The 26017-nt window shown below is 41.7% G+C and overlaps 1 protein-coding gene across 1 annotated transcript; it reads right to left on the bottom strand.

Annotated features, from left to right (window-relative positions):
- Positions 1-678: 678 nt before the first annotated feature.
- GDAP2 (ganglioside induced differentiation associated protein 2) lies at positions 679-25988 on the bottom strand. Its single transcript, XM_061988751.1, has 14 exons — positions 25868-25988; positions 23961-24207; positions 22321-22460; positions 17466-17619; positions 15936-16024; positions 13566-13642; positions 12873-13032; positions 11014-11164; positions 9938-10014; positions 8778-8854; positions 8106-8245; positions 7463-7517; positions 1854-1997; positions 679-963 (listed from the first exon to the last, which is right to left on the bottom strand). Exons 2-14 carry the CDS (start codon positions 24134-24136, stop codon positions 916-918), a joined length of 1488 nt encoding a protein of 495 aa, XP_061844735.1. The 5' UTR covers positions 24137-24207; positions 25868-25988; the 3' UTR covers positions 679-915.
- Between the last annotated feature and the right edge of the window lie 29 nt (positions 25989-26017).

Consider the following 26017-nt stretch of genomic DNA (forward strand, 5'->3'; position numbering starts at 1 on the left):
CAAATAAAAGGGACACCAGTATCTCTAAGAAACAATCTCTGCCCCCGGGGGTTGGAGTAATCATTTTTTCCCCCTCCTCCGTACATATTTCAGGCAGATGGCCTGAAAACACACCTAGCCGTGTCAAAGTGAGAACACCAACAACTACAAGTTACGAGAAAAGAAACCATAAATGCTTTTCAGTTTTATTCTTACTGGGACATTAGTGGCATCCTGACACGTCACATCATCCAATCAAAACTGACAGGGACTCGATATCAAGGCTCCCAGCTCACCTAGCCTTTACGGTACTAGAGAGCCTTGCAGAAATCTTGGCTTGGCTGTAGCGCTTTGTTCAGCCTGCAGACATGGCATTCCCAATTCCAGATAGTTTTGCTGGGTCAAGACCAAAGTAATCAGCACTAAGAGAAAGGGAAAAGTAATCAGGTGTGAAACACAGAGACCACACAACAAGCGATGTGCCAGGCTGGTACTGCACAATATTTGTACAGACCAGTCGAAAAAGGGGCGTCACCGACTGAGCTGGAAAACAGTAATAGTTAAAAACATGGTCAGTGTTTTTGATGGGAAATCCCAGAAAAGAGAAAGTTCATTCAGAAATAAATGTAACATCTTCCAAAAAACAAGAGAAACCAAAATACCCAACCAAACACAAACGACAAAACAAAATTCACCTAGTGATCTTTAACTCAACTTTTCCATTGGATAAATATATTTGAAATAGTTGTACAGTTCACAGTGGCATAAAGTTCTCTGATTGCTCGAGTGCTTGAAAATATCTCATCAGTAAAAAAATACCAGAGCTGGGGGAGGAAAACCCTCTCTCTGAATTCTGTACATGGGAAAATGCACAGGTTTTGGCAGGCATCAGGTCATTGGATCCACGGGAAACCAGCAGCATCACGGGACTGCAGCTCACAAGTCAGGGGATGGAGGATAAGAAGAATAGTAAGGCCCATTTTCCTGCAATAAGAAAGAAATGAATAAGCAGTTGAACAAATGTCTTCTGCAATACACCTTGGTGCAATGGATGATGACATGGAGGCAGAAATTAATAGGTGCTCTTGGCTTCATCTTCCATGCGTACAGTAACTGCCACATTTCACCCAGGAGAGGACTGTGCTGGTAAATCAGGCAAAACCAGACCTGGCTTTGCCTCTGTTTTAAGCAAAACACACAGGTTAAAATTTTGCCATTGAGCCAAAGCTGCAATGCAAGGAAGCCACAAATATTAACAAACCTAACAGCCAGACACTCGAGACAAAGTTGCTTACGCAGACATGCAGCTCTGGCTATTACTTTGTGGTTGCAGGACATGCTCTTTGGAATGATGTGGCCAATACAAACCACATTCATTCCACTGCTTGGTTAGAGACCTGGGATGGAGATGAGAAGGAGGGACCAACACAAAGGTAAGGCACAATTCTACCATGCCATTTCCCCCCACTCCTTCCCCCCTCACCCTGGCTTTCTGTGTGCTTGTTGATACGTGGGACAGAGATGATGAAACAGATTGTATTCTTTTTTTTTTTTCAGTCAGTGCAAGGTACATACAAGGTGTATAACACAAAATTTATCTTGTCCACAGGCTCTTGGTGTGTTATTGGCTGAAGAAAAGTAAGTCTGCCTGTTGTGCACATAGGAGACTGCTCTATTGGGAAAGGAATCTGCTTCCCAGACAATCTAAGAAAATCATTACTCATGGAGGAACTAGATTCCCTGTGAACCCTCCCTTTCTTCACCCCCTTCTCAACATGTGCAAGCCCTTTAAAGCTCTTGCAAAGCAGAATGGGAGAAGCACAAGAACTATGCTTAGGAGCAAGGACTTGTGCTTACCACGTGCAATTACTTACCCTGGCATCATACTCGAGGACGAAAGGGGGAAGATCAATCTGTTCTGGGGGTATGGCTGTGAATAACTGCTGAAGGCTTTCCACATAGTGGATTTTGTCCTTTAGCCCTGAGACTGTAAAGGTTGTGAAAAACCACGCCGAGACCTGAAAATAAACCCCAACAAAACCAAATTCAGATGGTGCTGTTTCAAAATCTTCAAGATCAACACAACATCTGAGTTAAGGCTTGACTTAAACTTGAAGCACTAGTAGTATGGCAATAACACAGCAAGGTCAGGAAGCACACACCACTGACTGCTAGCAAGCACTGTCTTGAGAGCTTTCAAGCTACTGTTTTCTGCCTCCACATTCACTCCTCTCCTACTGCCCGTTTAAGGTCCATTCCTTTTCTACTGTACAAGAGTGACAGCTATTCTGCTATTCAAAAAGCCATTTTCAGTTACAGTTCAGCCAGCTCAACATACTTGACTATCTGACTGAAGTATTTTCAACCCTTTGCCTTGAAGTTTCCACAGAAAAGGCAATTTGAGGGAGAGAAAGAGCAAGACTTTCAACTGTGCAAAGGTCCTATTGAAATTTCCTCTGCTTTTGATGTCTGAGTGTGTGTGTGTCCTTCTGTTTTGTCACATTTCTTGGCAAAGCCTGTCATGGTTTAACCACAGTAATTAAGAAAGGATCACACAGCCTCTCACTATCCCAAGGGGATGGGGAGGGGAAATCAGGAAAAAAAAAAAAAAGAGAAAAAGGTAAAACATCCATGGGTTGAGATGAAAGCAGTTTAATAACTCACATGAGATAAAACAGAATAACAACAATCATAAAAATATATACTACTACTAATAGTAATGAAACAATATGAAAATATAACAAAAATGAGAGACAAGTAAAATCTGATGGGAAAAAACCCAACAAAAATCCCACTTCAAGTGATGCCCAATGCAGTTGCTCACCACCTGCTGACTGATGCCCAAACAACGATCCACCCCTCCCAGCAGAAATACCGGGCAGGACCTTCTGTGGTATGGAAGAGCCCTTTGGCTAGTTTGGATCAGCTGCCCTGGCCAATGCTCCCTCCCAGCTTCTGGTGCACCTGCTTGCCAGCAGAGCCTGGGAAACTGAGAAATCTTTAACTCAAGATAAGTTCTACTTAGCAGCAACCAAAACTTCCCTGCGTTATCATTATTCTCACACTAAACCCAAAATATAGCCCTGTACCAGCTACTGGGAAGAAAAAAATACCTCTATCCCAGCCAAAACCAGGACAAAAGGCTTTACAAAAGGCTTTGTCTACAAGATTTTACATTCACACCTCAAGTATTCACACCTCTGTCTCTTTTGGATGTAAACAAGAAAAGGAATTTTTGTTTTGTAAAGGCCAGTAAGGCACCACGGATACATCTACAAGTTAATACATATTCTTGTTTAGGTCAACTACACAAGCTTTTACTTTTCAACTTCTTCACAATTAAGCACTGTATTACTCTTCAGTTACTTCTTATCCAATCTTTTCCCATCAAACTGAGGTGAAACAAAATATCCCTGTTCTACAGATCACAAATGCTCATTTTAGGGACCACTCACATGGTCCTGGGCAACCAGCTCTTGATGACCCTGCTTTAGCAGGGAGGCTGGTCCAGGTGACTCCTAGAGGTCCTTTCCAACCCTGACCACTCTTTGATTGTTTGATAGTGTTCTCTTACTGCAGTGAGTTAACAAAAGAGAAGCAACACCATAACAAAAAACTTCAGGAAGTGGGAGTTGAAAATAAATTAAAACATTAGGTCAATAAAAACGATCTGCACAGCATTTAAAGAAAAAGATGATGCCTAAAAATTGCCCTGGAATAATTACACTGTCTTCTCAAACCAGCATATTTTTGTGACAAAAGGACAACAAAATAGAAAAGGACAGGATAGAACATTTAAGACTAGTTCATTATTTTAAGGACAGAATTAGAGATTTATGTTGTCAGAAAGCAAGGAGACCGATTACTACTGGCATCCATTATTCACTACATTTTTCAAACAGGATCTCTTATGAGTGACACTGGATGGCAGTTTAATGAGTGAAAAAACATGCTCCCAATCCTCTACCAAAGCAGCAGACTTTCCAGGGCATATTATGAATAACAATCATTAAACATAAACGTGGATGTTGAATGTATAAAAGCCTAATGAGGAATATTTTTGCAACCACGATGAAAGCTGGTATTGGGAAAAGCAATTCCCCTTGCTCCCAGTATATAAGCCATTGCAGTTTGACAGGTATTACACACTTGACAGGTATTACACAACACAGAAAAAACCAGGAGGGGTCCAAAAAGGTTTATAGAGAATCTTCCTGTTACCTCCATTCTGAATAATCACAGGTTATAGAAACAGTAATAAGAGAGCAGCCGTTGCCATATCAGTAAGAAAACACAGAACTTTAATTTATGAACTAAATCCTTGTTAGTGAGTTAAAGTTACAAATCCATCAGTCTGCTGAAGATTTCCTTCATTTTCTGTGTCCTGCAGTTCTGAATTTGAATAAAAGGCTGTGAAAGTCACTCTGCCAAGCTAGAAAGTATCAGGCATCTCTCCCTCAAAAAAACCCAGCACAACACAGACAAAGTATATCACCAATTTCTTGACTGGGTCATACCCAGTTTTATTACAATTGGAAGGATCTTGGGTAGGAAAAGACAAAAGTGATTTTCAACAACCTTTATACTGGCATCTGATCTCCAGAAACTGCTTTTATGACCGTTACAGAAAAACAAAACAAAAAATTGTTCATTATACATACAAAGATTATGATGATCATGAATGTCTGGGTATATAAGAAAAATCTGTTTCACTGTTCAGGTGAGGGAGCAGTGGCACAGGCTGCCCAGAGGAGTTGTGGAGTCTCCTTCCTTGGAGGTCTTCAAGACCCACCTGGACATGTTCCTATGTGACCTGATCTAGGTGAACCTGCTTCTCCAGGGGGGTTGGACTAGATGATTTCTAAAGGTCCCTTCCAACCCCTACCATTCTATGATTCTATGATTCCATTTTAGAAGACACTTGCTTCACAACCATGTTACTAAATTTCTGGAATTTTTCTGGGTGAGACTGTTTCAGATCCAGTCACTGATGCTTCAACTCAGAACTCGAGCTCTAAAAAAAGCTTTACTTGGGGACCTCTGGGGAGAGGGGAGCCAAGAGGATTCACACAAAAAAAATGCCCCAAAGAGTCCTTTATTGATATATAAACAGTCAATAACAAGAAGTACATTTAACATGCAAGAATATGAAAGAACTTGTGATAGCACTTCAAGGGTACCTTAACCTATACCTTAGTGATGAAGCCTTCACACAGCAAATGCTGCTGTCAGCCTAAAATGCTGCTGTTGCCTGTGCTGAGATTTCATCACAGGAACAGTTGTGTCACCAGCACAAGAAAAACCAAGCTCTTCATAACAGATCACAAGAATGCTCCCTTCAAAGCACGAATAAAAGGAAGGATCAGTGTACAAAAATGGATTGTGCAGTGACGCACTCTACTTCAATTACTCTGTGTTTTAGGATAACTGCAGAACTCCCTGCATACCAGACCCCACGTATTCCAGACAGCCAGTTACCCTCAGAATATACAGAATTTCACAGAGCTTCACATCCAGAAACCAAAGAATCATGGTTGGAAACAAAGTTGAGAGCCGTGCCTGTTTTCCAGGGAACAGTGTTGAGTTCCCCAGAGACATTATGGAAAGCCTCTTTCAGCCCAGAAATCAGCAAAGCAACTCTAAGAGATGGCAGCCAGCCACTGTGCTAAGACTCAACATGGACATACAATGGACAATTGACATCAGATATAAGAATGAGATGTGTGTACAAAGGTGAGGTGTTTGGGAAGTTGCAGGAATGCATGAGCCTTCCTCCTTCATTTTAGATCTGAGGTATTTTCCAATATTTCTAAGGAGAAAGTCAGTGCTCCAAATAGGCAGATAAATGAGCCAAGTGTTTGTGAAGGCATTAGAGGCTTCTGAGCTAGTAATCTTCCAAGGGACAAGAACCCTGAAACAGCCAAAAAAGGCGGGGAGAGAAGAATCATTCTCTCTTAACCTTCAGCACCATGATGTTCTGTTGCATGTTCTCCACCATGTTTTATACAGTGATAGTGTCTGCAGCAGTCAACTACGATTGCACTTGCCTTTCAGTGAGAGCAAAGGTTTGTCAGAAAGGACACAGAGTCCCACTGCAGTCCCCAAAGGCACAGAGAACATGGCAATTCGCTGGTGAATGTAAGTTCCCACTCCAACAAAAATTCATTTCTTAACCAAATAGAAATGTATGGGAAGAGTAGAAGGGGGTGAAGTGCTGCTGACAATCTAAACCACTGGTATTTCTTAGTCTCAAATTTTCCACTCAACTCTGTGACCTTAGAGCCATAGAATCATTTGGTTGGAAAAGACCTTTAAGATCACTGAGTCCAACCCTTAGCTCCAGACTGCTAAGCTCTCCACTGAACTAAACCATATCTACACTTTCAGGAGCATCAGAGCTGGAAGCGCCAGCACTTAGTCCTCAGATCCATACCCTGCGGGAGCAATTAATATCCTGACAGAAACTGGAAGGTATGCTGTTGGGAAGCCTCAGTCTTATCTACATAAAAACAAGGCAGCTCTGTCTCACAGAGTCCCAGCTATGCACACACAAAGATAGGACTCTTTGGAAATTTAGCAAAGAAATTCTTGCTGAACATGTGCAAACAGATGTTTTTTCCAGGCATGTAATTATCAAATTTTCTCCATGTCAGCAAAAACCAGAACAAGCACAGAGGTTAATCTGATGTGAACATGGAAGATTGTATTACCAACTGTTTTAGTGGGACAAACAAAAATTTTAGGAAGTGTTGCTGCTGACACTTAGTTCATCTGAAGTACTCCCACTGCTGCAATGCATGAGTAACGTGTATGATGTACAGAAGGGAGTGAGCTCCACCTTCTGTTGCCCCACAGAGATCATAGCCAAGCATATCTTACTGCTTGATAAGTTCCATTTTACAGCTCCTGAAGGCTTAACAGGACTTTGCTGCACTCCATCACAAAAGGCATTCTTCCCATCTTTCTTTGCTACTCTATAGTTCTGATTAATCTCATTGCTGCATAACAAGCTGCCCTCTGCCCTTATCAGGGCAGCTCTTAAAGTGATATGCAGCACATATGGAATACCTCTTGTGGGGAAAGAAAAGGTGAAATATCCAGGAAATGAACTACACAAAAAGAACTCCCAGAGCTTTTGGTCATGGTTCATCATCTGCCAACCAGACAGCACAGAAAGGACAAAAAGCTTCCCCTTAGAAGAGCGAAGATCCAAAGCTTCCACCTCTCTGTTAAGAGCACGCACGACACAAGGCATAGACCATAGGCCAGCTGCACCACACTGGTGTTCAGCGTATGACTTAGGTTGGAAGACCACAGCTACATCAAAGATGGGGATGAATTTCAAGTTCTGACCATTGATCCAGAAGACACTGCCTAATTTTGGAAGTCTTCTGTATACCTCCGTGCCCCTCACACTACATACACAGTCTCACATGCTAAATCTGACAACACCCAAACCAGACTTTTGTACTGTTTACCTCACCTTTGAACGAAATGTTGGGTGGACAAAATACAGTGCCTTCAAGTTCCTCTTGTACCTGGTTTAGAGAAAGAAAGAAAAATGAAAATCTTTACAAGTAACTTCTGATGAAGCTCACCTATACAACCCAAATGGAAAAACCCAGATCATTTTGCATAAGTGTCCATGATGTGATTTTACAAAGCCAGACCTAATATAAGGACAGATACCAACAAAGAAAATACAAAGGGGGAAAAAAAAGACAGAATGATTATTCTTCAGGTAAAGACATCACATCTTTTACTTGGACAGTAAAAGTTATGGATCAATTACGACTGCCAAAGTTAGCCAAGCCTCTTCCCTCACAACAGATCTTTAACAAAGTCAGGCTCAAGAAGCTTCACTTCTGGATAGAGACAGAGAATGCACCCAGTATGACTAACAGCTCCAGAAGGGAGACTGCAGAGGACAGAACTTCCTGGTTTAATAGAGGGTTTTGAGAAGGAAAGAAAACATTAGCTTTGTTCCTCTTGCTTTTGTTATCTATTTAGGTCTTTGCCACAGCAAAAATCTCAGAGATAAATGGGAAACGAGATACAGGGAATGACAAACGCTTGCACAGCACAGGAGGAAGACCAGAAGAGGTTCTTTTCCTATTGACACTCACTTGGCATCAACAACATCATAGAGTTTCTTCAAGAAATTAGAGTCTAGTTGATTGTAATCATTTGTGAGTGTATGGAAGTACACCAGGACATATTCCTTCACTGCAATATGATCCATGACATGGATGAAATACAGAAGAGCCTGAGATAGAAAGAAATGAAATTCATATTTGCAAAGAACTGTTTTACAATTGCATTACATCTTAATATGCTTCCTTTAATTTGTTCACAAATCAGGAATCACGAGGCTGGGTGGCATTATGTTTCAGCTACAAAAACAAGATGGCATTCCAAGTCTTCAACTTGTCTGTAATAACTTAAAAGTCTTGTTTGTCTAGCTATATGGAGGGAAACTGTTGCTGTTTCCACGAAAAACTAATTTAACTCACTATATGTCACCCCTCACATCTTGGCAGTTACAGAAGCAGGGCAAGTCTCTTCTTGAGAAGTAAACAGAGTGTGTATCAGGTCTGTTTTTCTAAAAATAGTCCAGTTCCTCCTTGAAAAAAGCTTCACAAGCAAATGCATTTTTATCTTATAAAAATTCTTTCTATTTAATTTCTTCTAAGTTTCCTGCAGATAATGTTTCTAGTATTAACACTGAATTACCCTTATAATCAGACATCCTGAACATTCATACTCAACCTACTCAACTTTAGCGTTATAAGCCTTACCTTTTCCATATCTATCAATGTAACAGGGATATTCCTTCCAACCACCACCATCACTGTGCGGCCACAGTTATCTACACCTGCAAAAGAAAGAAAGAAAAAAAAACCAGTATGACCAAGAGAAGTTTAGAGTTGGTCCCTTTCAATCCAGGGAAAACCATCCACAGCTCAGATTTTTTCTTCAGAAGCCAAGCTCTGAAATCTTAATGCTCAGATTCCCAGACCATGCCTTATGGACCTTCCTGCAACCCACAGAACCTTGTCTAGGGCAAACAAAAGAATTCAGAAGTTATCACACAGCCTTGATATTTGCACAAAGATCTAGGTAAGTATCTGGATTTTCAGGAGGCCAAAGATAGGAGTCAAAGTACTGAACAGACTTTCTCTGCAGAAACACAGCTATGCTTTTGAGGGCTGTTTCTTCCTATCATGGTGCAAACTAGCAGTAAGCCACTGAGACTACGGCAAGTTTTTTACCTCTCAGTATGATGCTAAACAATAACAGTGAACTGAAAAGTAAAGGCTCCACATCTCTGCTTCCCAGGCTGCAACAACCTCACAGCTATTTTCTTCCACTGAACTTGCAATTAGACTGTTGAATTTCTCCCTCATGTCCCCATGTACTGAACTGAAGGTTGCAAGTTGTGTTGCCCATGGTACTCAACCTGTTAGTACCAGGAGACACATACAGAGGACAGCAACTCACAGCTAACCTGAAGGAAATCCATTTTGTTCAGGAAAGCTGTAGTAAAGGTTGCATTGGTAACTGCTTATTCTCTACACTGATGACCTGAAAGCAACATTCATTTCTTCCCAACAAAAAGGTGAAGACAATTTTTCTTTTGGTCTCAATTATCTCATTCAGAGCACATTATGTATTGGCTTAATCTCACAGTACTGATTTGCACCTAAAGCTACAGATAATTCAGGATATGTACATATCCTCAGATTGTTAAAGCAGAGCAGTTTGGGGTTTCCTAGTGTTTTTCAAACCAAATCAAGAAAGAATTTCTGCTTTACCACAGAGATGTTGCTTAGTTCTTGGTCAGGCTTCTAGTATAACAACATTACATGTATGCTCATGTCCAAAGAAAATTTTCTGGTTTTATTTTGTATTTTTACTTTAAGACAACATGTATCAGTCATCAGCGTCCTGAACTTACCTGTCTGGTACAAGGCTTTAAGAGAAGCAATATCAGAGAGGTCCTCAGCTCTTGCCTGACACAGCCAGCGATTATAACTAGAAAGATAAACACATCTGGTCAGACCTAATCTCCCTTTGGACAAGCATTAGAAGCCTGAAGAGGTATATGGGAAGGGAAAGACAAAACAAGCTCTTCCTGACTAAGCCTTCTCCCCAGTGTCATGATTTTCTGACCTATGGAGCAACTAACAAGTTAAAAGAACGAACTGTTGGGGAAAAACAAAAAAAGAAGAAAAGATCCAAGCATCTTAGTGACATACCCAGTGATTTTCACTAGAGCAATGAATATGCACCAAATAGTAACTACAGTGGCATTGCATTTGGGCTCAAAAGAACTCATTCTTTCCATTTAAATATCTCAGTGTTTAGAACAAAGGGAAAAAAAGAAAACTTCTTTAAAAAGTCTAGAAGTCAAACACAACTGTGCAGCAACCAGTGTCACATGGATTTCCCCCCCCGCCCCCCGCTTTGAATGGTGAACAACTTCATGCCTCATCTGACAAAATAAGGCAAGCATCGAACTGGCTTCTAAGAAAGTGATGATGCACATTAGGGCTAGCAGGGGAGGGAAAAGAAAAATTACACCCTGTTCCCCCCCCCAACTAAAACCACCACCAAACATACACAGATAAAAAAAACACCACAAAAGGAATTAATCTTTGTTTTGAAAAACTGAAGAAAAATGTTTTGCTATCTGCCCAGAACCTCAGGAACAAGCAGGCAGTACTGAAAGCAGGTGACTCCACTACAAAAAGTAGTGACAATACAGGGACATCTTGTGGCAAAGAGATAAGGCAGCTGGTTGGATGTGCTGGGTACTACAGTGCTATTCAGCCCTAACTTCCCATTCCCTTCTACTGCCTCAGCCTTCTCCCTTCAGGCTAAAGAGGCAACCGCAGCGACTCTGGCTGACACCATGTTTTATCTGTGTTTCCTTGCCAGAAGATGAGGCTTTACAGGTAACAAACATCATAAGGGTTGGTCTCCTGAACAGTAACTAATGCAAAACATTCACATGGAGAAAGAAATTCTCACTTCCTCTGGTGCTGTTTTTGCAGTGCTGCCTCTGACAACTGTCCCTGCAGGATGAGGCGTCTCTGTTTATCGACATCTCCCTCCATGCGGGCAAAAGCATGGGAACCAATGAAAGACAGATCTGCCTCCAGACCCTCTTCATCTGAAGCATCTGCAGTAGAAACAAAGGCAGTGTAAAATGTTCAGGCTGCGTACAAGACAGCAACGCTGCTGCTGAACTGCTGTATATCTCAGTGAGCCAGCCTATCTGTCATGATACAAGCTAACAAAAAACAACGACGTATCATGATGTGGCTCATGATATCTCACCAAATTATAGCATGGGATTGTTAGCTAGACTTCCTTAAAATGCCTAGAAACTAACTAGAAACTAATAATCACCTTGGAACACAAGCATAACCATTACCTCTCTCAAAAAACAAAGTTTAGAGAGTGTGACTCTGGCTTTACAGTTGTCCACCTTATCACAGGGATAAAAAATGAGTACGCAGAGGGACAGATGCTGCAGCTTTAGTCAGTTTAGAAGCTGTACTGTAGAAAGGGCTCACTTTTTATACCATTGACATTGCTTGAACAGATGCTGTACAGCTGGCACTAAAGTGAGGTTAGATATTTTTATAGCACTGTTTAGGACATGACTGTGTGATCAAACACAAGAGCACAGGCTCTTGTATTGCTGGTGACAATACCAGAATGCTCCATTGAACCTGATGTCATCAAGAATCATTGCAAAGGCTCTTAGCACTACCTCTCTAGGCAATCTGGATGGGAATCAAGTTTCCCAGTTTTAACGTGACATGCTGTCGTAGCAGTGGGACAAAAGTGCAGGGGTCTGCTATACCTATTTGCTCCTACATACGTAAAACCAGTCACATAGCAACTTCACACCTTATTAGCTAAGGGTCAAATGCCTCACACTGATTAGCTGCAGCTGCCAATAACACTGTAAGCTACAGTTTGGGAGCAGTGGGAAGAATCCATAAAGACTGGAATCAGATCAGGAGTAGGTGCATCAGGTATCAGACTGTGAACAGGAAAACTAAGTTGTCTGTATTCTCATTGCACATTCAGCCTTATCTCAACAGGCCATGCAAAAGTATAAAACCCTTCAAAACCCATGCCAAGTGTCTGCTTTTGTTGTTTTTAAGGCTTCAACTGAGGAAGACTAAAACTTACACAACACTGCTTAATAAATAAGGCAGAATGTGCCTGCTACACCCATTTATACATTAGATTGTTTTGCGATATGTATCTCACCTATGACATCTGGGCAACCTCTTTGCAGACTTCTTTCGCTGAACTTTGACAGCTGTTTCCCAAACATTGATCTCTGGGTTGATCTAGTCCTTTTATCTTTTAGGGTGTTTCTGCTAATTTTTACTGAGCATCTACTAGTTTAAACCACATACAGTATCAAAAGAATCTTATCAATAGACACAAGATCTGCCAACATATAGTAGTAAAGTGTTGCTTACGCAAGATAGACCGTTAACAATTATGCCTTTTGAAGTTAGGGGCTCTGCAAGATTTTGCAAAATCAACCTGCAGAGTTCCTAATCATTTTGGGAGAAAGTTTGCAAAAGGGAATCAACTATTGCACCTCTTCCCCCAAGAAAAAGACAGAAGATGAGCTCTAGCACATTCTGTAACCACAGCACTACACATAGCAAGGCAGAAGGCAGAAGTTACTGCTGCGGAATGCATGAATCCAATGAGACAGCCTGACAACTGTCTTCCTTATAAACTGCCTCAGGTGAGGTGGGGTAGGAAAACATCTCTCTGTTCCTCACGTGCCTTTTGTGTTCCTCCATCAACCTGAATGCAGAGATACTTATTCCAAAGCTCAGCTAAGAACTCACCGTCTGGAACACCCGGCTTTTCAGTGATCCTGATCTGCCGCTCTGGTACTACAGGCTCCCCTTCTGCATTGCCAATATCAACAGGGAGGTAAGGCAAGGACTGCATCTCTTCTTCCAGTGATCTTGGAAAATACAGAGGCAGCAACTTCTGGTAAGTGGCCTACAAAGAAGAGAAACATGTGATGGGTCTATCATGAATCCTTGCTTTTCAGTTAAGTAACACTTGCCCTTGCGGCAGAGACCTTTTCAGCAGTTTGGAGGCAAAGTGCCACTTTTCTCAAGGGCTTATTTTGGGCTGTTACCTGAAGGTAACCCTGATAAAGGCTAACCTTTTTATTTGCCACGCTGGTAAATAACATTGAGAAGACTCTGCTTCAACCTGCAGGAACTCAGGTAGATTGCAGATACTTTAGCTTTGTAATGAAGTTACAATATGCATGGATGGCAGAATTCAGTAAAAGCTGCTTATACTGAAATGCACCATTACACACATCACCTTTAGTAATTTGACTGGGGAAAAGGAGAGAAAGCAGCAACAACAGAAGCCCTCCTCATATGGATGACTCGGGACCAAAAGTCTGTGTGATTTGAAGTGGAAGCCCAAATCCAGTGTTACAATGCAGGAGTTAACACTGCTGCAGAGAAGATCAAACATGTCCATGAATTTTGATGGAATAAGCATCAAGGAGATACCTCTTCAAGCTCAGAGACTGCAAACACCACCTTCTCCAGAGTCTCTCCATGAATCTCTAGGAACCTTCTAACTGTGCCTGCGAGGAAGAAAATTAAACATAGTTAGCAAAACAGGAGGGAAATTTACATACAGGTAAGGAAAACAGCCTGAAGGAGAGAGGGAGACACCTCTCTCCACTTAAGTAACCCCAGAGGCTGTTATTCACCTGTGGATTAAGTGGTAGATTAGCACACCAAATGAGTTGTTTGCTATATTGAAAATTCCATTTCCACTCTCTCCTGCTGCTCATTTTAGAGACAGATACAAAAAGAGAAATAGTGTCTCTGATTTTAGCTTTCCTCAGTCTCTGGAAAATCAAGTCAAATCATTCCTTTACAGAGTCCTGTGCAAGTTGCCAAAAGCAGACATTCCTAGAACAAGTCACTATACCCTACATTATCAGGAAAGCAAGATGATAAGCAACCTACAGCAGAAGGTGGCATACGACAGTTAGCTACAAAACATCTCTGGGCTCAGCTTTGCCAAAGAGGCCTACAAAAAAACCCCTTTGTTAATCATGAAAGACTTTATTTCTTCTTTACTTCTTTTTGGATTCCCTCAAAGCTTTAGCATAATCCATGGACACAGTTAAGTTCCTAAGCATTTGCAGCTGAGGGGGAAAACAGTTTTGTAACCAAGGTCACAGTCAGACATGTCTTTGTACCAATGAGGTCCTTGAGCTGCAATAATCTTGACATATGTCAGGATTTTCAAGTGCTTTCTTGTCAAACTGCCAAGAGAGGAAGCATCCAAACAAACAGGTTGGCCTAGCAGTGTTTTTATCAAGTAGCAATAGCTCTATAGAGACAACAGAAGAGAGCAACAAAAGAAAGAAGTCTACTCTATAAGGAATACATTGACATGAGTTCTTCAAGAAAGAGCAGAGATTTAAAAAGAAAAAGGTTATTTTCAAGCATTTCCTGTACAGAAATTAACGTGTAATTCAGTTGACAAACACAGCTGTGTGGTTCCAACAGTTTTCTGAAGCTATGTGAGCAGATGTTTCCAGATATCTCACTCAACAGCAGACAGCAGAGAAAACAATGGACTGATCTGTTTCTCCATTGTTAGCATCTCTGCTAAATAAAGGGTAAAAACTCCTCAAGATTTCTCCAGTCAGTTTGTACAGTAAGAGGAAAGCCCAGGCAATTGTCCATCTGCAGCAACTGTCCTGTTGTGCCATGCGGGAAGCTCCAGCAAATGGCTGATGGTGGAATGAAACAGGAGCAGGCCAATAGAAATTAAAAAGTCAAAAGAGAAAAGCAAAAAGCAAGAACCAGAAAAATGCACTATTCTCCGCTGAGCACTTCTCTGTTTTTTAAGTATTTTCAGGCTATGAAAATTTCTGTTTCATTTTCAGTAGCCTTAATTGTTTTCTTTAATACAGATTTCTGTTGAACACAAACAAGTTTGAACACTGTTAAGCATCTGCCATGCTGTTTGCTAAGAAGTTCCAAAAAACAATAGTGGAAGCATAAGAATGACTTTTCCCTTGTTTGTTCTGTGCCTGATTCACACTAGCATCGTCTGTAGGTTCTTATTTTGGGAGACAGCAAACAGCTGATTCCTATTCACCATTTCCATGCCACACATGAGTTCATTGGACATCTATCATACTTCCTTCAAGTTCAGTGTATTCCAGTCTGAAAAAGACTTTAGTTTACTTAGCTATTTATTGCCTTCCCCTGTTTTGGTTGACCTCTTCAACTTCTAGTCCTGCCATATTCTTTTTCAATGTGCAGCTTTAAAGGATGGATGAAACAGAGATTTATAGCATAACATCCTTAATTTTGTTGTGTCTTAGCTTGCTGTTTTGAACTCCAGTGATCCCCTGTTTTCATGAAACTATTATAATCTCAAGAAGGCAGAGGCCTACACAGATGGGTTGCAGGGGGAAAAATATCACTTTATCACTTTTGGATATGCTGATGACGCTGAAGCAGCAGATTAAAGCCACTCTGCTTGAGGTCAGTCTACAGCTATTCAACAGTAAGGCCCCATCTTTACTATTCTGAATGATTTTTCTGGTATGAGCAAACTCTCTCTTCAGAATCTTTTCCACGTTATTAATTAATAATTGGTAATAAATAATACATTGAAGACTCCAAGTTCCAGCACAGGTTCCCACGATTCTTTACAGATGGCCTCTCAAGAGAGTTCTTATCCTCCATTTCCTGATCAACAACGGAAGGCCTTGCCTTTTTACAGCTTTTAAAAAACTAAACTACAGTCCCCAAAACAGGGTTTCTCCATATCAACAAGAATCTATCAGAGGTAAGCAAACTGCTGAATACTGCCATGCAGTTTATGTCACTTTCCAACAAACTTACGCAGTGCTATGTGGGTTGCATCCTCCAAAGGGTAACATCTCTTCAGAGAGTTGATGACACAAAATCCTACCGAGCACATTGACTGTTCCCTGAAATCCAGAAAAAGAGCAAACAGGTGAATAAAGAGTTAGATGAGAACAAGTGTCCGTCAGTACAGTAAATAACATCAGTACTTTTTTTCCTGCCTCTATGCAGCAGCAAATCCTCTTTCAGGTTTTTGGAGAAGGATTCCTTCCTGGTGAGATGCATATATATCACCTTTAAGCAGAGAAGGAGGCAATCATTAATGATTCCACGTCGTTCCCAGATTTCTCCTTCTACCTCAGCTACCTTGCTCCTGCAGCTTCTCATATCCTAAATGAAGAAGTCTTTCCCTCAAGCTCCTTGCACCCTGACTACTTTCCAAAACACTTTCCTTCCTGTATAGGACTGACAGTGAGGACAAGGAGGGGAAAAAAGGTGCTCTTTATTGGAAACATTCTCCTGTTTCTCTTCCTGACCTATCACTTGTTTTGTTAGGGGTCTGGACACAGACTGAGGTGGCTTATTCGATCCTAAGCGTGACTGGACAATCATACACACTATAAGATCAGTAAGAGGCTCTCTGCTGGAACCATCATTTTTAGAAGAGTAAAGCAGAGGTCTTACTGATGGTCATTGGAGGAGCTTGAGCAAGCTCAGAGTTGGTAGACAATTTCAGAAGCATCAGAAGTTAGTCTAGAGAACAGACTGACCATAAGGCATTCAGAATTCAGTAAACAGAATTATTACAATTTTTGAATTGTTTACAACATGTTTCAATCCAGACCTGACTTTCCTTGTTACTTCTAAAGCAGAACAAACCTGGCACATATTAAAAACCTTAGCTGTAATCTCGGTTCTGAAAGAGCTGCTATTGTGCTGCAACGTGCAGTCCACACTCAGAAGGAATGATCTTCCCAACCCTAATTGCTAAGTGTATCCTCTGACACTGCTCTCGCTTGGGTATTTTTCTGTGACTGCTACCATTACAGAAGAACAGAATACAGGAAGACACAGGAAAAAAAAAGAAGGAAAAAAAAAACCCTGTTAGTTAAGAGGAAGTAGAAAATACCACAGGCAGAAGACTACAAATGCATCTGCAGCAACTGTGGATTTAGAAATAACCTTGCACTCTGACCCAGAGTTTTAGGTGGCTGTTGCACAAAAGCAGAGAGGATACATATATGAACAGATACAGTAGTCAGATCTGCCTGTGGGTTGCAGAAACACATCAAGTTACTGCTGGAGCTAGCTTCTCCTCAGAGTAACTAAAAACTGTGCAGCTCTAGCTACAGTCTTTCAAGTCTTGAACCAGCTCAGATCTCTCTGCACTTTGTCTACACTGTAACACACATAAGGCATGAAACATACCACAACCTTCTTGTGCCTTATACAAACCCGGTATACATGACAAGATAGTCACAGACATTTGGGCTCTCTGCAGGTCTGAACATCTAGAACAGGTGTGCTGTGGATGGCAAACCCTCCTGGAAATTGTGGTGGGCTTACTTTGCGAGCTGCAGGACGTTGCGGTAACAGCTGTACAGGGAACTCTCGGCTGCTGTGCGATATCGGCTCTTGTATTTGGGTCCCACTGTGTGGATGATGAAACGCGCAGCCAAATTAAATCCCTTGGTGAGTTTGGCCTCGCCTGTCCTGCACCCTGAAAAGAAATAAACGCAAGGGTAAGTCATGAGAAGCTAAAAGTATTCAAGCCCTTAACTTCTTCCAGTCAGACAACTCCATATATAGAGGTCAGCCTTTTAGAAATCTGTCCTTAATACCTGATGTCTATCTCATAACAGCTGCTTTGTATCACCTAGTCAGGTTGAGAAGGCGAGAGCTGTACTCATTCCTCTCAATTTTTAAACCATTCATATAAGGAGAAGCTAGAAATTCCTAGAAATGCTGTCTTAACTTCAGTGCTTACTATGCCACACACAGAACCAAAGGGAGAAATTACTTAAGAATGATCAGGAGAACTGATGCACAAACACGATACAGAAGTAGCAGTAAAAAGTCCTTCTGAACTTAACAACTCAGTTTAGGGAGATGGCTAAACTCAGTTCAGGATAGAAGGGCCACCAGCCGTTGGCAAAGCTATTAAAAGTAAATAGATGAAGCACTTGTTTCATCTACACTCCCAGAAAAAGTTAGCTTCCTCTGTTTTGCAAGTTTCTGTGTGTCTGTCCACAAGGCAGAAGTATGATTCTTGTAGAGATCATACTTTCTTGACAGACTAGATGTTTAGTTTCAAGGCAAGGAAGTTCAAGCAACACATTTAATTGCCCCATTCACAGCAACCTCCAGTTACATACTGTAGCATCATTTCCTCCATGCTAACATACTTCATGCCTTCACGTCTTTTTGCTTTTAACTGCTTTTTGGCTATTCCCTTGGAAGTTATTAATAAATCCCTGTAATTTTTCGCAAGGGAAATCAGTTTGTCCACAGATTCCTCTCTTCCCCTCAGTTTGTCAATACTTTTCTAATAACAAAAAATCCAGAAACAGCTACTGGGTTTGAAATCTTCTTTTACTTTGGAACCTGGAAGAAAACTTTGCTAACTCTCCTTTACTCAAATCTAGTCTGCTCCAGTTCTAGTCTCTTTTTCTACACTCAAAGACAAGCATCTTTCACCATCTTCCTTCTGCTTGTACAGCTGTACTTCAGCTTTCTGATCTGTCTGAAAACTAGTATTTTCACCAGATTAACTTTCCATCTGATCTTAAGAGATTGCTAGTTCCTAAGAAAAGGAATGAGATGTGAACAAGTGGCTGTGATAACCCTGCTGGCAGTAGCACTGCAGTAGTTTGGCTTAAGCCAATGATGAAGCTGCCCAGTGAACAGGAGCATTCACCTCTCCCACTCCACTCTGTCTCTTGTGGTGCTTAGGTAGGCTATTGACAAGCATTAAAGCTACGTCAAGAGAGACTCCACGTTTAGAATCTCACTTACTTTAAGCATGTATTTTTAATGACAACAACACATCGTCTTCAAGCCAACATCTTGTAAACTTTTTGATCCAATAAATCCCATGATTAGCTTCCACAAGACCTCCATCTGGTTTCCTCTGGGCTAATCAGGACAAATAATAGCATACTAAAGCTAAGCATCCTCTTCTGAATTACTGCACATCCTCTAAGATACCTCAGCTCAAGAGAAAAACTACATGGAAAAAGTAGAAGCTAAAGACAAAACAATATATCCAATAAAGTTATTATTCTTCCTCCATGGTCTGTTCAAGTTGCACAGTTTGTAGGAAAAACTTATGAGAAAGAATGAAACAAGTTTGACCCACATGTCGTTGTCAATTCAGAAGGGAAACCAATATATGTAGCAGCAGTAATCATTTAGATCATGCTCAGTGCTTCCCAATGCTTTCTGCCTGGAGAGCCCTAGAAAATTTACAAAACTCAGATGAGCAGCAACTAATATTCCTGTTTTAGGATACAGGGTGAGGTGAGCTAGTAGACTGACCTGCACAGGTCAAGTTCTGTAACAAAACTGGGAACAAAGTCAAGATGTTATTTTTTTTTTTATTTGATGAGGTTTCAAACATTAGAACAGTTTCTCTCCAAGTTTAAAATGGAAAGTCTGAACCCTCCATACAAAGCGTGTAGCAGAGAAAGTCTCAGTGGAGCTGGAAGACTACAATGCATTACAGTTACAGAGGGTCTTTATTAGACTGCAACAAGTACATGTTGAGAGGCAAGCATATTCAACAACACTTAATTTGAAAGCCTGGGCCCTTGGCTGCAGTACTTCTGTGTTAGCACTACGTGGTTTCCAGAAATGCACAAGTTAGCCGTGCCTTAAAGAGGGCACAGGCCTTTGAACGGCCAGCATGTCACATGCCTTAAGATTGTCATTTTTCTTGGAGTAATATGAATATATACCAAGCAGTACCCACAAAGCATGAGAGAATGAACTGAAAGTCACCACTGCGCCCATTTTACAGCTTTAGAGCAAAGACCACACGTTTTCACTTCTTCCCAAGAACATTCTCCTGGGGAAAAAAAATCAAAGTTAAATGGGAAAGAGTGCAAAAAGGTGGCAGAGGTGACAGAAAAAAGTGAAATTAATGTCTCAACTTATCTCTTCTGCTTCTGTTACTGTGACAAACAGATTAAGGATGCACAAAAGCTGTGACCCAGGCACTGTTTCCTCCCCCATGCAACATGCCAGCAGAGTCACAGAACTGATTTACGGAAAGCCTGTCACAAGATTAAAAGGAAACAGTCACGTATACAGGGAGTAGTGAACTACCAGTTCACTACAGAGGAGACAGCAGCATTACCACAGGGGTGGAGGATGCAAAACTACATATAACTCAGTATGCTAAAGAGGAAATTAAGCAGCTAAGCCCAATTTTTACAAATAACTCCCTACAGAGCTGACAGATTTCAAATTTTACTGACTCCTTGAAACATTGTCACCCTCTTCCCATCTCACTCACAGTGCACACATAAATTCCAAACTGATTTCAGAAGTGCTCTGGCATACATAGCAAGGTCCTAACTATTCTACAACACCTTCTCTGTTTTTTACAGTTGTTTCCACCTGAAGGACACACTGACTTTCCTCTCCTAGTAAACAGTTAACTCTTCTTCCTGTTTTATTTCTGAGATACTCCCAAGAAGTACGCTGCACCATCAAAATATGATTCTACAAAAGCAGAGGCTGTCTAATCAACTGCAGTTTAATCTATTGAGAGTTTGTATTGGAAATAATGTGGCTCTTCTACCCACTTTGTTACTACCTGATACGGAGATAGAGCTGTTACCCAGTGATCTGTTGAGTCTCCAAATTCAGCTCAGCACCACAGCTACTAGAAATGTGAATTAACTGCAAACTATATCAGACTTCTGTATAACTTTGGATAACTACCAAAATCTTTGTTCCTCACAAAAAACAAGGAAAGCCTTCATCTAACGAGGACTGGAAAGAACCTGGAGCAGTCGTAAATTTCATTATCGGCCACAAGCACTATGAATAAAGAAACAAGATAAAAGCAAATCTCATCCACTTCCACAATAGCCTTCCATTAGGGATGGTCTTGTAACTTCCTAATAAAACTTTCATTGTGCAGAAGAGGCAAATGAATTGAACAATTTAAGTAGTCACTAAAGCTTTACTTAGATATGCAGTATTTTATCAATCCATGTACTATTGCCATAGTTTCCTGAAAGGCTGTGTGTGAAAATTAATAGCCTGAAAGAAGATACACAAAGTATATATTAGAGTCTCCTTAATTTTGCCAACGGTGAGCTTCAGACCCTGTCTTCCTTAGTTACACACACTGAACAAGACAAGAGCAAAATCTGAAGATGTACCAGACTGGCCCTTCAAATAAAAGCTCTGATGAGCTGATTACTCTAAATGGCTAAATAATTTCCTAAATAAAAATTATTGTATCACTGCAGTGGTTTTGCCTGGGACAGGTTTTCTGTTAACGGTGGCTACAGAGGTGGCTTCTTTAAACAAAAAGAGTTGCCAGAAGCTTCCAGTGTAGCTCACAGGGTTAGGGCCAGTCAGTTCTAAGCTGGACCCTTCAACTGACCCAGGCCTGGCCAATTAGTGATGGAGGTAATTCCTCTGTGAATAACATATTTGAGAAGAAGTTGTTGGGCAGTTGCTAAACTAGAGCAGCAACAGGGAGTGAGAATGTGAAAACATCTCCACAGACACCAAGGTCAGTGGAGAAGGAGGGGGAGGAGGTGCTCTAGGCACTGAAAAGGCTCCCCTGTGATATGTGGTGAGGACCATGATGAAGCAGGTTGTCCTTCTGGAGGCAAGTGGGGAGGCCTACTAGCAGCCCGTGGAGAATCCCACGCTGGAGTGGCCTGAAGGAGGCTGTGATTCTGTAAGAAGTTCACCCTGGAGCAAATTCCTGGCAGGACCTAGGAGTTCATGGCGGAGGTGCCCATGCTGGAGCAGGTTTGCTGTCAGGACTTGTGATCCTGTGAGGGACCACGCTGGAGCAGTCGGTACCTGAAGGACTGTTATCCCGGTGGTTATCTCTACTCACAAGCTCTTTGTTATATTTTCCTCTCTTTCCTGTCCAGTTTAGGAGGAGGAGTGACTTTGGTGGACATCAGGCTAAACCACCACAATCACAACGTAAAGGATTAGCATAACATCTGGCACAGATGTTCAATGATCTATAACCCAAATGGCAACAAGAGAAGAGACTAGATTGGCTTATGTTTCCTCCATTTACTTCATGATAACACAAGATGTTGTGAAGGGGAAAAAAAAAAAAGAGTTCTGCCTTGATTTTAGTTTATGCTCAAATCCCAGTGCTTTGTACTATATAAGGACAGTAGGTTTCAGTAACATGAAAGCATCTCCAGCCACTCACCTTTGAGTTTCTGGAGTTCATCCCTCAGGTCAGGCCCAGCATGCATGAATATACTTTCAGATACCGGATTCTTATCAGTGAGAGACTCATTACTGGTATTTACAATGGCTGTGCAGTTCAGTAGTGCTACATCTCCTTTCCTGAGGAAACAAGGAAACAGTTTAGTGCATGTAAGCTGTAAGATAAACCAGGATATACTCAAATGACTGCTAGCAAGTAAAGAAACGTCAAGTTAAAGGAAAAGCATTAACGGTACTCCAGTGCCTGTGTAGCATGCCCTGACATGCTCACCATGCAGAACCATCCTTTGCCTCTAACTGATGAAGAAACACTGCATGCAACTCCTTTCCCTACAAACTCTCAGCCTCAACAGTAGCTTAATGGAGTGTGTAGAAAAGACAGTGTTGTATCAAACATAGGGCACTTCAACCAGCAGAACATGCTAAGTAGCACACTAAACCCACAGGTGCTCAAAAACACTCTGTATTCTCTCTTTTGGAGACAAGAAGACAGTCCTTGTGATATATTACTTTCAAAATGTCAACAATTTTTTTTTTAACTGTACTTTTTTTGGTTTGCACACACACTATTCAGGACACCTTACTGCTGCTGCTCTTTCTCAGAGCCCTGAGGATCTAGAATGACACTGCAGCTAGGCAAGTTTTCATTGCTTTTGTTCTGAAATTGTGAAGCCACAATTTGATCACGTTTGTTCTCCTATTCAAGGACCAGACATGCAGAAGATAAACAAAGAGAGATATTAGAGACAATGGAGTAACAGATCTTTGACCTGCTTTTTGTCATAGCAGCAGCCACTAGAGATTTTGGGATCAAAGAGCATAGGAAGAGAGATAAAGATTCCCAGGCACTGGGAGATTCAAATAACAGTTTAAGTTGCACACATTTATTATACCCAAGCCTGAGTCATAAGAGATGTTTAACCTTTTATTTTTCTCTTTCTTTATGTAATCAAGCTCGGGAAATCCAGGAACAGTCTCATTTCCTGCACAGATCAACCAGAAAGAGGCTGAGGCTGATCCCTGAATCTGTGCCCCTGAGAAATCCTTCTCTCACATTACAAAGTTGCTCATCTATAGAGCAGGTTCAAATATCTGAGTTACAAGAAAGAGAGACTAACCAAGCAAGTTCTCTTCAGCGTGCTCTACTTTATCAATGGATATTGGTAGAAAAACAGGAAGACAGAACACAGAATGGAGAGAGAAAAGAGGGGGAGGGAAAAGAAAAAAAAAACCAACACCCTCAAAGCAAGTCACAAGAATCACACTGCAATAAATAAATATTGATGCAAACCAGAAAAGTAAAAGCAGAATATAACCATCAAGGAAAGAAAAAAAACTAGTAGGCAGCAAGTAGATTTAAAAAAAAAAAAAATCAAAGATTTTATCCAAGTGCCCAATTAAGTTTTGATACCAAGCATACAGCATGACAGCAGGAAGTACAGCTCCAGCCTGCTGCATCAAGGAATGTCTAGGAATACGCAATTCATAACCCACAGTGGAGCAAATCTCAGACTTGCAGATTTACACTCACTGAAAAGATCTGATTGTTACATGAGGCTATCAGACCCTGCAGCAAATGGTGAAGTGACAACAAACACGCCAGAGCCATACGGAACTTACCATAAGATTATTTTCGCGTTGATGTCTTTCCTGTATGGAAAAGGTGATCTAACATCAACTTGAGCTTTTTCAACAGGAGTTTGGTGAGAGTCCAGCTGCTCAGCCTCATAGGCATCAGCCCAGCCTGGCAGACTGTCAACATCCACAAACTGGGAAGGAGCACCCAAGGGATCCATGGAATGGAAACAATGACTCCTTTTCTCTGCTAACTTGTCACACTCCAATTCTCACTGGAGTCTTCCACGTGCTTTAAAGGAAAAAAAAAAAACAAAGCAAAACTAGGTCAAACAGCTGTTCAATAAAAGTAATTCCTGTGAAGGCAGCCCTTTCACAAGGCTACAATGCATCTGCAACTGGCAGAAAACAGAAAAAGAGATTTCCAACTCAACTGCTCTCTCTTTCTGTTACCTGTATGCCCAAAGGCAGCGCAACTACTTGCAGGAAGATAAACCTTTTCTAAGAATGTCAGGTGAAAACATCTTTATTAAGTTGGTTCAACTGCCTTGTGATCTTGCATCTTGACAATGCTGAACACAAATTCCTAAGTAAATAGCTTGGTCTTCCTCAAAAAGTCCAACTTCTTTACTAAAATAAAAAGCAAGTTTGTAGCAGGTTACGTATAATTGACTCCCTCAGAGATTTTGGTCTAGCTCTGGGTCATACTTTGAAAACATAAAAAGACAAAAAAAACCCCACTCACCACCCCAAGCACCACACCCATCAAACCCCAAAACCCTGAATGCAAAAAATTCCCCCTTATAAACAAACCAATGAAAACATCTTCCAAAGTGGTACAACTCTCACAGTTCAGTGAATTCCAATGCACTGCAAATAAGACTTGCAGTCGCTTAGTTCTTACACACACATAGTTGTGCACAAAACCCCTTCATTCAAATAGATTTTGCAAGAAAGAGAATGAAATCGTAAGTCTGGATGCTGGCCCAATGAATTTGTAGACTGAGCTCTGACATCTGACCATGCTGGTTTTTTTCCACCCCCTTGAAGACTGAGATGACACTGGTTGCTAGATTAAGACTCATACTTGCCAATACAAACTGTTCAATTGCCAACACTTGGGCTGCTACATTTCCACTGTAACTACTGAACTACATCTTTCAATTAAGCCATCAGAAAACATACCCACGTTAAGTAACTTGAGTTTGTCATGTACACACCCACTGTTTATAATCTTTTTCACTGTTTCATAATTGATAACAGTTTTGAAGAGATAGCAGTCACAAGCAGTAATTTTGAAACATGAATTATGAAATATATTTATTAGCTAGGAAAAACAAACATTCAAACTGAGGGTAACAGAGGCTAACATGAGAAAAAAGATGACTGGAAGAGTGTATAAATGAGAATAAATAAATATATAAATAGGAATTTTGCCATGGAGAGCCGAGTTCTCTTCATGAGGCAATTTAGAAGAAGGTACGTGTTTCTAGAGTGGCTTCAATCAAAAGCTCGCCTACAATGATGCTTTTCCTCTGATGAACAGCCAAAAATAGGCGCTTAAATATGAGCGTAAGAGACAGACCGAATTAAAAGGGCGCGCATAGGCTCCTCCTGGATATTTCTCCACATCGGTGTCCCGGAGGCCTCCTGCGGCAGAGGCGGCCCCTGCGGGGACGACAACCCGGCAACGCACCACGGAGCCCTCCCGGCGGCAGTTGAGGCCCTCAGAGCCCTCGGGCGGAGTGCCGAGCCCGTGCCTGGGAAGGGAGAGCTGGGCCTCCCTCCTCCTGCAACCCCCCGCCCGCACCGAGGCCGCCGATAACCTGCGCCGTCAGAGGCGAGGCCGGCGAGCGGCCAGCGATTGCCCCTCACCCTTCCCAGCCCCTGTCAGCGCGGGACCAACGGCGGCAACGGCGGCCGGTCCCCGGGGCAGACGCGCGGTAACTCACCAGCGGGTCGCCACCACCGCCGCTGCTGCCACCAGCCCCGAGGGTCTCGCCCAGCGCTGCTTTGGCGACATCACCCAAAAAAGCGGAGCGGGCGCCGAGCGCTTCCGCTTCCGGCCCCAACCCCGCCACCCCCTTCCCGCCCGGGCTGCC

This window comes from Colius striatus, chromosome 1 (genome assembly GCF_028858725.1).
Source record: "Colius striatus isolate bColStr4 chromosome 1, bColStr4.1.hap1, whole genome shotgun sequence".
NCBI lineage: Eukaryota > Metazoa > Chordata > Aves > Coliiformes > Coliidae > Colius > Colius striatus.

Bases quoted from the DNA above. Each gene is read 5' to 3' on its own strand.
- GDAP2 (XM_061988751.1), bottom strand. From the start codon at position 24,136: ATGGATCCCTTGGGTGCTCCTTCCCAGTTTGTGGATGTTGACAGTCTG. The intron at 13,643-15,935 runs GTAAGTTTGTTG...TCTTCCTCGCAG, and splicing joins TGCAACCCACATAGCACTGC to GCACAGTTAGAAGGTTCCTA. The intron at 10,015-11,013 runs GTGAGAATTTCT...TTATCTTTCTAG, and splicing joins CAAAAACAGCACCAGAGGAA to TTATAATCGCTGGCTGTGTC.